Below are 13,566 nucleotides of genomic sequence, written 5' to 3'. Positions count from 1 at the left end.
GGGGCTCGAACCCACGAACCGCGAGATCATGACCTAAGCCAATGTCAGACGCTTAACCGACTAAGCCACCCAGGCGCCCCGTATCGCTAATGGTATTATTAAAGTCATTTACCTCCTTTTCACAAAAATAATCACCACAAATATAGTCAGACAACCTAGAATAAAAGAAAGCAACACCAATTTAATTTTATGAATCGTGTAGGGCTGTCACAGCAAGTTAAAATAGCTCCACTGTATTAATTACATTATTGGGATTTTAAAATTATTCATTGATATATGACAGAAATACATTACGTCTAATGAAATTTGCAAATTCCTTCCCAATTAATTTTTTTTCATTGTTTAAACAGGATAATCTACATTCCGTGCTTTTATTTAAAATTTGTGACCATCTGTTTTATTGGGTTATACACACAAAATATAAAGTACGAGTTCAAATGTGAACTTAAATATCATCAAAGGAAAACAAAACATCTTTGGTGTTCTCTCACTATTTTAGACTTTAAACATTTTAAAATTTAATGCCATGATGCAATATATTACTTACATTAAAATCATAATACCAAGTTTTCTTCAAAATAACTTACTAGGTATTACTTTTAGCAACACTGGAAAAACCTACTCAGAGAAAGCACTAGCACTTTGTGGCAATTAGTCCTGTACTCATCATAGCTGTTGTTGTTAAGCTCTCACCCTTCAGGAGCTCTGTTATGCCCCCCCGTTATCTCTATGCGTTGTTCTTCTCTCCGGTAGCAGTTACTATAGATGCCTCTGACACGGCCCACTTTTCCAGAGCAGTCCACAATCAGGCTCTTTTGACCTGTTCGTAAGGTGTGTAATGAGGCCTATAGCCAGCTTCCAGGAGTAACCACACCCTTTGCTTCTACTCCTGTTACAACAAAGAATCTTTCTGTCAAAGTCCAACCTCTGTACCTGTGGCCTTGACTCCACATAACTTCCTTTCTCAAAGATTTCAACCTATAATTATCCCTCACAGATCTGTAACGATTTCTGCCTCCTTATTATGTCATCCTATCAGCATGCAAATCTCCTCTATTGTCTCACATCTTAAAACAAAACAAAACCTGACCTTGGTCTCATATCTTCTTTTTTCTTTCTTTCTAAGATTTTATTTAAATTCAAGTTAGTTAATATATAATGTAGTGCTGGTTTCAGGAGAATTCAGTGATTCATCAATTCCATAAAACACCCAGTGCTCCTCACAAGTGCCCTCCTTAATGCCCATCACCCAGTTAGCCCTTCAGCCCCCTACCTCCCCTCCAGCAGCCCTCAGTTTGTTCTCTATAGTTAAGAGTCTCTTAGGGTTTGCCTCCCTAGCTTTTTATTTTTCCTTCCCTTTCCCTATGTTCAGTTGTCATGTTTCTTAAATTCTACATTTGAGTGAAATCATATGGTATTTGTCTTTCTCTGACTGACTTATTTTGCTTAGCATAATACAATCAAGTTCCATCCAAGTTGATGCAAATGGCAAAATTTAGTTCTTTCTGAAGGTTAATATCCCATTTATATATATACCACACCTTCTTAAAAAAAATTTTTTTTTATTTCTGAGAGAGAGGAGAGAGAGAGAGAGAGGAGGACAGAGAGAGAGAGACAGCGTGAGCAGAAGAGGGTCAGAGAGAGAGGGAGACACAGAATCTGAAACAGGCTCCAGGCTCTGAGCTGTCAGCACAGAGCCCGATGCGGGGCTCGAACCCACGAACCGTGAGATCATGACCTGAGCCGAAGTCGGATTCTTAACCGACTGAGCCACCCAGGCGCCCCAATATCACACCTTCTTTATCCATTCATCAGTTGATGTACATTTGGGCTCTTTCCATAATTTGGCTATTGTTAACAGTGCTGCTATAAACATTGGGGTGCACGTGCCCCTTCAAATCATACACAAACATAAATTCAATGTGGACGAAAGACCTAAATGTGAGACAAGAAACCAACAAAACCCTAGGAGAATACAGGCAACAACCTCACTGACCTTGGCTGTAGCAACTTCTTACCAGATACATCTCCAGAGGCACAAAAGCAAAAATGAACTTCTGGGACTTCTTCAAGATAAAAAGCTTCTGCACAAAGAAGGAAACAACCAACGAAACTAAAAGGCAGCCTATGTCATGGGAGAAGATACCCGCAAATGACATACCAGATACAGGGCTAGTATCTAAAATCTTTAAAGAACTTACCAAATTCAACATCATGAAAATAAATAGTCCAGTTAAGAAATGGGCAGAAGACATGAACAGACACTTCTTCAAAGAAGACATATACATGGCTAACAGACACATGAAAAGATGTTCAACCTCACTCATCATCAGGAAAACACAAATCAAAACCACAATGAGATACCACCTTATACCTGTCAGAGTGTCTTCTTGAATATCCTTTATAGAAACATTTCTAGAAAGAAGTATCTTTATTCACATTTTTTGTTTCCTTCCTTTACCATCTCCTTTCAACATATTCTAATTAAATTTCTGCCCCCAGTATTTCACTGAAATTCCTCTTGTCAAAGTCACCAACACCTTCCCAGCAGCCATACCCAATACCCAACTATGTGTTCTCATCATCTCAGCAACAACAGACTTAAGTGGGCACCCCCTCCTTGAAAGGTTTTCTCAACACTAAACTGTAATGGTAAACATTTTGCCACTCATCTAATATTTTTTAGCTATGCAAATATCCTTCTTAGAAATTATAAAAACTGTCATATGAAACTCCTTGCTACACGTGTTACTATAATGATGCTGTGTCCTCTTTATTTATTTATATTTAAAAGTTTTTTAAGTTATTTTTATTTATTTCTGAGAGAGAGAGAGAGAGAGAGAATGACACAGCGTGAGCAGGGGAAGGTCAGAGAGAGAGGGATACACAGAATCCCAAACAGGCTACAGGCTCTGAGCTAGCTGTCAGCACAGACCCCAACGTGGAGCTCGAACCCACAAACCGTGAGATCATGACATGAGCCGAAGTCGGATGCTTAACCGACGGAACTACCCAGGTGCCCCGCCTCTTTATGAAACAGAAGAAAACAACTATTTTACTCCCAGATTTAGTTGTTTCTAGGCAACTGACTACTATGAAGCATATAACTGGCCTGTTCCCCTCTTTGAGTTTGTTGCTAAATTTAAAATCAATTTGTGACTAACCACGAGCATAACACAAGGTCTTATAGCATTATTTTAATCTTTTCTATAGTTCCAGCTTGTATTAACTATTTTTCTTTCCATTTAAAAATTATTACTCACAATAGCATTTTTCTAAGCCATTTAAAATTATTTCAGTATCAAGCTCAGCATAAACATACAAATACAGTTTAAAAAAAAAAAACCAACAAGGGGCGCCTGGGTGGCTCAGTTGGTTGAGCATCCAACTTCGGCTCAGGTCATGATCTATGGTTCGTGGGTTCGAGCCCTGCATCGGGCTCTCTGCTGTCAGTGCAGAGCCTGGAGCCTGCTTTGGATTCTGTGTCTCCTTCCCTCTCTGCTCCTCTTCACTCGTGCTCTGTCTCTCTTCCTCTCTCAAAAAGAAACAAACATTAAAAAAAAAGTTTTTTTCATCTAAATTATTTTTACTTAAGTAAAAGCAAGCCAATCAAAACATCAAGAGAGGGGGGCGCCTGGGTAGCTCAGTCGGTTAAGCATACGACTTCGGCTCAGGTCATGATCTCACGGTTCGTGGGTTCGAGCCCCGCGTTGGGCTCTGTGCTGACAGCTCAGAGCCTGTAGCCTGTTTGGGATTCTGTACCTCCCTCTCTCTCTGACCCTCCCCTGCTCACACCGTGTCTCTCTCTCTCTCAGAAATAAAACATTAAAAAAGTTTTTAAAAAATCAAGAGAGGAAAATATATTTATAAAATGTCAATAAAGATGAGAAATCATTAAAATCAGACCTGACAACATAATCACAATTACATAAGAAAGTAATTTTATTTAGTCAGGAAATAACACATTCCCTCAATTTACACAATAACCTCCTCCCTTAGAAAATCAAGGTGATTCTCCCACACATCAAGCCATGTTTTTCATAAAACTTCAAATTCTAAGTTTCTTATGGTATGGTTTTAAAATGTGTATTTTCGGGGCGCCTGGGTGGCTTAGTCGGTTAAGTGTCCGACTTTCGCTTAGGTCATGATCTTGCGGTTCGTGGGTTCGAGCCCTGCGTCGGGCTCTGTGCTGACTCCCAGCTCAGAGCCTGGAGCCTGTTTCAGAATCTGTGACTCACTCTCTCTCTGACCCTCCCCTGCTCACGCTGTCTCTCTCTCTCCTAAAAATAAATAAAAAAAACATTTAAAATAAATAAATAAAATGTGTATTTTCTGAAATGCAACAACAATTTCTGGTCACCACAAGACTGGTGTTCATATTGGTAATTTTCTCATTAAGAATATAGGCTTTATTGGAAAATTCAAAATGGATGCTGAACTCTAAAAAGATGACTAGCTTAAAAACCGAAGATTGTTTTCAAGTTTCAGGAGCAGAGTCGTATCTTCTACATACAAGGCAGATACAGAAGGGGTCTCTGAAAGGCTGCCCATGCGATTCCCTTCGGACCCTGAGAAGTCTCTCTGATAACAAACAGCTAGAAGCCAGTGCTCCCACAGCCACACCAAGCACGAGCTGCACGGAGCCCTAGGGCTCCTGCAACAGGGCGCCGCAGCTGAGCGGCTGAGTAACAGATGCACAGGCCGCGGGCCGGAAGCCCGGGCCGTGTCCACGGGCCATGCTCCCTCTGAACGCACTTCTCCAGCTTGTGGCAGCAGAAGTCCAGTCTTCACCTGATCGTCTCCCTTTGTGTGCATCTAAATGTCCCCCTTAATAAGGACACCAGTTATACTGTATCAGGGGCCCAGCCTACTCCAAGGTGATCTCTTCTTGATTTTAACTAATTAAACCTACAACAGTCCTATTTCCAAATAAGGTCATAGTCTGAGGTAATGGAGGTCAGGGCTTCAACACGTGAACTCTGGGGGAACACAATTCAACTCAAGAGTCCACCCTGGGGCCATCCCAAAGTCATGTGCTTTCACACACAAAATGCACTCACCCCATCCTGACGTCTTCCAAAGTTCTAGTCATCCCAGCAACAATTTTAAATCCAAAATCGCATCTAAATACCATCAACTAAGTCCCAAAGCTCAGCATGTAATCACTTCTGCTGAGACTCAAAGTATGACTTTCTTGGGGTGAAAGTCTACTTGTTCTGTAAACCTCTGAAACTAGACAAGTTATCTGTTTTCAAAACACAATGAGAGGAGATGCACAGGACAGACATTACCATTTGAGAAGAGAGATCCAGGACATGAGCCCCTCGCATGTCTGTGATTTAGAGCAAACCCGATTTTACGGTTTGAGTATAATAACCTGCGGCTGGGTGCTTCGTGCTCCTGAAATTCTTCTTCTCTTTTCTGGAAAGAGAACACGCTTGCAGCTGGATAGCTCCACCAACCTGCTTCTTGCCTGTGCCTGAAGAATTGGAGAAGCCCTCCTTTTCCTTCACCCCTTCCCTGCTCTCTTCAGTCTAACCCTGGCGGCCTTTCTGCAAGTTGGCTGACTGGATGCAGGAGTAACACACCTCATCTCTTCAGCCCATGGCTGTCTAGCCACATCCTTAGTTTTCTCTGCAGAGTATCCTTCTCATTTTTTATAACACAGACCTGCCAGTAACTTTCCCAACCTCTAAATTCTGGTTCTTTTGTGTAAGAATTTCTTTTCTTCTCAAATTTTACTAGGTACAGCAAGGAGAAACTGGACCACGACTTCAACACTCTGCTAGAAATCCGTCCAACTGAATAGCCAACTTTATCGCTCACAAGTTCTACTTGTCCCCAAATAGTAGAACACAATTTAGCCAAGTGCCCTGCCACTTTATCACAAGAACTGCCTTTCCTCCAGTGTCCAATACCACGTTCCTCATTTCCATCTGAGACCTCACCAGAAGTACCTACAACATTCCAATTTGTGGCAGAGGTCTCCGGAAGACAATCTAGGCCATTCCATCATGTGCCTCAAAACTCCTCCCGCCTCTATCCAGGAACCAATTCCGAAGCGACTTCCACAGTTTTAGATTCTTGTTACAGCAGCATGCTAATTCCCAGCACCAAAATCTGGGGGTTGTCCAGAGAAATGGGGCCCATAAGATACTCATATATCCTGGATGTGTAAAGGGAGAAAGAGAAACAGAGGGAGCAAGGGATTTATTTTAAGGAATTAGTTCATGGGATTGTGGGCAACAACAAATCAAAAACCTGTGGGGCAAGCTACAATTTCTGGTAAGAGACTGGAAATTCAGGCAAGGTTTCTATGTTGCCCCTGGAGATCAAATTCTTTCTTTCTCTTGAAACCTCAGCTTTGTTCTTAGGGCCGCCCAATGACTGGATTACATTCCACACTATAGAGAGTGATTTGCTTTACTGAACAGTGTACTGGTTTAAATGTTAATCACATCTAAAAAACAACCTTCACAGTAAAACCTAGACTGATATTTAACCAAACAACTGAGCACCACAGCCTTGCCAAGCTGACACATAAAATTAATGACCACACTGACCTAATTTTCTTGCCATCATTAATGTTATCTGTCTCAGTAATGTAAAAATGACAATTTGAACAATGTTTATAACCCTCTTTAATTTTTTTTTACTACATTGAAAATATTCCTTTTTTTACTTTATTTATTTAGAGAGAGAGCCCAATAGGGGGAGGGGGGGAGAGGGGGAGAGGGGGAGAGGGGGAGAGAGAGAGAGAGAGAGAGAGAGAGAGAGAGAGAATCCCAAGCAAGCTCAGCACTGTCAGCATGGAGCCTGACATGGGGCTTGATCCCACTGAACCCTGAGATCATGACCTGAGCCAAAACCAAGAGCCAGATGCTTAACTGACAGAGCCCAAACCTTAATTACTGTACCATAATATCAGGAATTTTATAAAGAGAAATAATTAATTCCACGAGAAATCTCTGGCGGAGAAGGGTCTATCTTGCAACCATGGAAATGTACACTGAACACTTAATGAACACCTTCTAAGTGCCAGGCCCTAAGTTCAGCACTAGGGAGACAATATGAAAGAAAAGCTCCTTTTGTTCAGTCCGTCCATTCGTCGATAACAAATAACTGAAGAAACACAAAGGACACGCTGGACGGTATCGAGTGCCCACATATCCTCACCAAGGCACGTAATGCCAGTATGAAATCTACGTGGTACCCTTCGGCCAACAAGCTCAGCCTCTGTCAGTAGACAGCACTGGAATGACACCGCCAAAAAACAGGCAGGAAGCCCTCTGCCCTTCGCATTCTGAGCTGGAGCCCGGCAGCCCTCACAGCCGAGCCGGGGGCCGTGTCCAGTTGATTCCAGCCGGCGGATGCAGTAGCTCTGGCTACACCCTCAGGACATACACTTCCCGCGAGGTAGGCAGCTTCCAAACAACTGTACAGAGCAGCTTCTGTGGCAGCTTTTGGGGGGTCGGGGGGGAGGCATCAGGCCAGCACACAACCCAGCAGGCACTTCTCACGAGTAGCTCCAGGTCCTACCTCTACAGCAGCCCTGGTCATGCCCTCAGGCCATATCCCCTCATTCAGTGGGTCGATTCTATAGACCAAATCCAGTCTCCATACACCTTCCAGCAATGACAAGCTTCTTCCAAAGACTAGTTCTGGCCTGTGCCCTCTGGCCAGAGCCACCAATAGTGGTCTTTATATTTCTGTGGTAGCCATGTCCTCTTCAAAGAGGCTAAATCTCAGCCTCAGGGTTGGAGGGGAGTGTTCCCAAATCCTTAGTTCCTTCATTGACTAGTCTTCTTTCGCTCACAGGTGGTGGCTACTTTTTGACACCTGCTACTTCTGGACCTCTTAAAGTCCTTCTCTACTCTTTCAGCAGTCAACCATCTTTTACTAGGTCATTCTTTATATTAAATTTCACCTTTCAAATTACTGGTTTAAATTTCTGTCTCCTAACTGGACCCTGACAGAGATAAATCCAACATTTAATTTCATAATCTTTAACTGTTCAAAACCATTCCAGGAATGTATTAATATTGTTAAAATGTCCATACTACCAGGGCATCTGGGTAGCTCAGTCAGTTAAGCATGTGACTCTTGGTCTCAGCTCAGGTCTGGATCTCAGGGTCATGAGTTCAAGCCCTGGGTTGGGCTTTGAGCTGAGGGTGAAGCTTACTTAAAAAAAAAAATGTCCAGAGTACCCAATTGATACATATATTCGATGTAATACTTATCAAAATCCCAATGGCATTCTTCACAGACACTGAAAAATCAATCCTAAAATTCATACAGAACTACAAAAGATTCTGAAAAGCCAAAATAATCTTGAGCAAGAACAACAAAGCTGGAGGCATCACACTTACTGATTTCAAGATACACCACAAAGCACAGTAATCAAAAAAAAAAAAAAATGTAGTACTCCCATAAAAACAGACATATGGAACAGAACAGAGCCCAGAAATAAGAACACATGATGGGAAAGGATAGTCTCTTCAACAAATGGTATTAGGAAAAATGGATATCCATATGCAGAAAAGTGAAATTGGATGCTTATCTCACACCATATATGAAAATTAACTACAGTGGATTAAAGACTTAAATGTAAGATCCCAAACAGAACTACTATAGGAAAACACAGGGAAAAAGCTTCTTGATAGAGGTCTGGGTGACGATTTTCTAGATATGTGATCAAAAGCAAAAATTATCGTGTGGGATTTAAAAAAAAAAAGCTTATGCAGAGTGAGGCACCTGGGTGGCTTAGTCTGTTAAGCATCTGACTCTTGATTTTGGCTCAGTCATGATCTCACTCATGGTTGTGAGATCGAAACTTGCATTGGGCTCTGCAATGACAATGAGGAATTTGCTTAGGATTCTCCCTCTCCCTCTCTGCTCCTCCCCTGTTGTTTGTGCATTGCTTGCTCTCTCTTAAAAAAAAAAAAAAAAGGCTTCTACAGAGCAAAGGGAAACCATGGAGTGAAAGACATTACAGAATGGGAGAAAATTTTTGCAAACCATACATCTTGTAAGGTGTTAATATCCAAAATATAAATAGAACTCCAACAACTAAATGGCCATAGAAATAAATGACCAGATTAAAAAATGGGCAAAGGACCTGAACATTTTTGAAGACATACAAATGAGAAACATATATATGAAAAGACGCTCAACATCACGAATCATCAGGAAAATGCAAATCAAAACCTCCATAAGATATGACCTCGCATCTGTCAGAGTACCTACTACCAAAAAGACAAAAGATAACAAGTCATGAAAAGGAAATGAAGAAAAGAAAACTCTTCTACACTGTCGGCTACAAATGTAAACTGGGAGAGCCATTACGAAAAACAGTAGAGAGGTTCCTCAGAACATTAAAAATAAAAAAAAAAAATAGAACTACCGTATGATTCAGCAACACTGCTTCTGGGTATGTATCTGAAGGAAGTGAAGTCAGTATTGTGAAGAGACAGCTGCACTCCCACATTCATGGCAGCATTATTTACAATAATAAATAATTGTCCATCAATGACTGAATGGGAAAGATGTGGTATGCATGTACACACACGCACGCACACACGGGTATTATTCAGCCTTGAAAAAGGAAATCTTGCTATCCAGCAATAAGGATGAATATGAACGATATGCTAAGTGAAATAAGCCAGGTACAGAAAGACAAATGCTACAGGATCTCATTTATACGTAAAATCTACAAGAGTCGAACTAATAGAGCAGAACGGTGATTGCCCAAGATTGGGGGAAACGGAACGATGTTGGTCAAAGGGTAAAAGTTTTGGTTAAGCAAGATCAGTTAAGTCCTAGAGATCTAAACATACTATGGCTACTGCAATTAACAATGCTGTCACTATATACTAGAAATTTGTTTTAGGATAAATCCTAAGTGTTCTTATCACACACATACATATACTCAATGGTAACTAGGTGGCGTAATGGACATGTTCATTAACTTGTTATGGTGACCATTTCACAATGTCTAAAAGAACATCAAGTTGTATACCTTCGGGGCACCTGGGTGGCTTAGTTGGTTAAGCCTCTGACTTTGGCTCAGATCATGATCTCAAGGCTCATGGGTTTGAGCCTTGCATCGGGCTCCGTGCTGACAGCTCAGAGCCTGGAGCCTGCTTCGGATTCTGTGTCTTCCTCTCTCTCTGTCCTTCTCCTGCTCAAGCTCTGTCTCTCTCTGTCTCAAAAATAAACATTAAAAAACTAAAAAAAAAAAAAAAAAAAAAAAAAAGAGGCTGAGAACAGAGAGAAACCAATGATGACTAATAAATTGAATCCTTGGCACCAGAAGAACAAAAATGCCATTAAATACCACAAGACAGATCCTCCAACGTACAATCAGAAATGGTAAGACAATGGGAGTTATTGCACCTATTATCTATGTGGCATCTTAATTTAATACAGGTCAAAATTTCATTCATCAATGCTTAATTTTAATTCACAAGACCTGTCTTCCTCTCTTTCTTTGCATGTGACCATGCCCTGGGTTTTTCATTAGAAAGGTATAATGGGGGCACCTGAGTGGATAGGTCAGTTAAGTGGCAGACTTCAGCTCAGGTCTTGACCTCACAGTCCGTTGGTTCAAGCCCCACACTGGGCTCTGTGCTGACAGCTCAGAGCCTGGAGCCTGTTTCAGATTCTGTGTCTCCCTCTCTCTCTGCCCCTCCCCAGCTCGTGCTCTGTCTCTCTCTATCTCAAAAACAAATAAACGTTAAAAAACTCTAAAAAAAAAAAAAGAAAGAAAGAAAGAAAGAAAGGTATAATGTAGGGGCACCTGGGTGGGTCAGGTCATGATATCTCAGGGTTCGTAAGTTTGAGCCCCTGCATCAGGCTCTGTGCTGACAGCTCAGAGCCTGGAGCCTGCTTCGGATTCTGTGGTCTCTTTTTCTGCCCCTCCCCTGCTCGTTCTCTGTCTCTCAAAAATAAATAAACGTTAAAAAAAATTTAAAAAATTTTAAACATGAGGCGCTTTTGAAATAAAGATAAGGTAAACGTAACAGAAAGAATACAGCTTTTTAATTTCCAAAACAATGCACACACTAAAACTTATTGAAAGTACATAAAATATCTAAAATGTAGTACTTTTTCAAATTTTGATATATTTTACGTGGCAGTCTTGAACCGAAGTAGGGAACTTTTTACCTTGAATACGTGGAGGTTTCGTAAGAAACGTCTTTTGCTTAGTACCACTTAGTCCGCTGAAGGTTTAGAATCCTGTAATGATGTTCCCTACAGTTGATGCTAAAACCTGGAAATTATCAACCGCCTAAACTTTATGGTTGTCATTTTTACGATTAAAAAAAAAGTCATCTATTAGGACACCTTCACCACCCTGTACGGAGAACCGGTCGTAAAGGATTTCGTTCGAAAGGTTAACAAAGGTAAGTCTGGGTTGAGTAACGGGGCACACCCCCTGCCGACCTGGGCACCACATCGCCCAGAAGGGAGGGAGAGCGGGGCAAGGTGTAGTGAGACACGCCCACACGGCTCGTCCCAAATTTGCGTCTTGGGCTTTCCTGGTCGGTTCGGCTGCCGCGGGGTTCTCCCCGGAGGGGCCGAACCCCCGTGCTCGACCTCGATGCCCTCGGGCGCGCGCGGCGGGGGCCGCGGCCAGCAAGGGGCACTGACCCCTGTCGGGGGGCTTCCACCGCGGTGCCCGGCCTTGACTCCGGAAGAGGAGCCGGGGCCGCCCGCCCCCGACCTCCACGCTCCACCGCCGGGAAGCGGGGGAGGGAGGAGCTTGGTCGGGTTGGCGCAAAGGGGTGGTCCCGTACCTGTGCTAAGACGGAGAGGCCGCCTCCGCGCGCCACGCCATTCACGCGGCCGTGGTACCATGCCACTCCTGTGCCTGCCAGGGCCACGCCGGCCACTGCCGCAGCCAAAGGGCGGGGGGCCGGCAGCGCCCGCCGGCCCGCAGAGATCCCACGCCGCAGTCTCCCGCCCCAGGCCGTCAGCCGAGCGCTTCTCACCGCAGCGGCCGCCATCTTTGCGGAAGCGCCCCATCACGAGTCCGGCGCCGCAACCGCCGCCGCGTCTTCGCACGACTCGGGAACTCCCGCGCGGCCACGGATCTCGCGATATTCCCGACGGCCTCCGTCCAGCCCCTGGAGCCCGCCTTCTGCGTGTGGCTTGCACTTGCGAAGCGGGGAGCGGCGGCGGTAGGGGTTCTCGCGCAAGGGTGCCGGGTAGCTGGGACGTGGTCCGGACGGAACCCAGATCGAGGACGAGATCGTTCCCCTAGTGTGTAGGAAGGTCCCACGACGTTCGTGGGAAAATGTGTCCCGTCACCAGGGAGAAGCCAGTGTTGGGTGCGCGCTGCGGGCTTGCGGGGAAAGCACGGGCGGGTGAGGACAGTAACTGATAAACCGTGTAGTTTGCGTTTCTGGCGGGCCTGATCTTAGGAGTGGAATCCCGTCCCTAAAGAAGCTGGGGCGTGTAACTGAAAAATCTGGCATATTCCTGAAAACCCCATTTGCTCTCAATTCCCCAAGCCTACGCATGTTAAGAATTTCTTAGAACTACTTGTATCCTGTTATTCTGAAATCTGCAGAAGCTGCAGAGACTTTTCCCACAGGCCGTTTAAAATAACATCAGTTAGCTCGCCCAGCTTCTAGTAAACAAAAATGTTAAAAAAAAAATTTTTTTTTAATGTGTGCGCGTTCTCCTACTTATCTCACTTTAGTAGCTAAGCAAACTTGAAATGTATTTTTTGGTTGTGGTGAAATGAACGCAACGCCTCCATTGAAAACATTTTTAAACGCGCAGTTAAGTGGTGTCAGGGACGTTCGCGTTGTGGGGCAGCCGTCACGACCGTCCATCTCCGGAACTGTTTTCACCTTGCAAAACTGGCCGACTTAAAAAATAGTATCTTCCCCATCTGCCTTGTTTATCCTTCCTATTCTTACATTCTTGACTGCTCTTTCGTTTCTGCTTAATCATGTCCTATCCCAGCCTGCTCACTTCGACGAGGTATTTTCTTTTTTTTTTTTTTTTAAATATTTTTATTTATTTCTAGGAGAGAGAGAGAGACAGCGTGAGGAGGGGAAGGTCAGAGAGAGAGGGAGCCACAGACTGAAACAGGCTCCAGGCTCTGAGCTGGCAGTCAGCACAGAGCTGGACGCGGGGCTCGAACCCACGAACCTCGAGATCATGACCTAAGCGGAAGTCGGACGCTTAACCGACTAAGCCACCCAGGCGCCCCCGACGAGGTATTTTCTAATGAACTCGCAAGCAAAGCCACTATGTCAGGCAATCCATATTTGCCGAATGTTGGATTTAAGTTCTGTTCTAGGCAAGTGTTTGACATCTGTCATCCCAGCGGGGACCAAGCCAGATGCGGCAGGACACCTACCCGGCGTCACCGTCCTCAGCGATGTTTCCCCCTGTGCAGGCTTGGAAAGATGCCTGAGTCCTGGTGGCTGCCTGGGTCATGATTCAGCTGAGGCACATGCCTTTAGCAGAGGACTTTGTCGTGTAGCTTTCTATCCTCCGTTCTCTGGCGTTTACCTTTCAGAGTGCGTTTACGATAAGCTTGGTTCAGCC

At 43.8% G+C, this 13,566-nt stretch overlaps 1 protein-coding gene across 1 annotated transcript in view; it reads right to left on the bottom strand.

Annotated features, from left to right (window-relative positions):
- MICU2 (mitochondrial calcium uptake 2) overlaps nucleotides 1–12,051 on the bottom strand; it is a 127,121-nt gene extending 115,070 nt beyond the window's left edge. Inside the window, exon 1 of the mRNA XM_039255028.1 lies at nucleotides 11,799–12,051. Within this exon, the coding sequence (XP_039110959.1) occupies nucleotides 11,799–12,008 (210 nt within the window). The 5' untranslated portion in view covers nucleotides 12,009–12,051. The remainder of the gene's footprint in view (nucleotides 1–11,798) is intronic.
- Between the last annotated feature and the right edge of the window lie 1,515 nt (nucleotides 12,052–13,566).

The sequence above is a fragment of the Hyaena hyaena genome, unplaced genomic scaffold (assembly GCF_003009895.1).
Source record: "Hyaena hyaena isolate Hyena2069 unplaced genomic scaffold, ASM300989v1 scaffold_11, whole genome shotgun sequence".
Taxonomy (NCBI): domain Eukaryota; kingdom Metazoa; phylum Chordata; class Mammalia; order Carnivora; family Hyaenidae; genus Hyaena; species Hyaena hyaena.
This window is presented reverse-complemented; position numbering and strand designations above follow the sequence as displayed.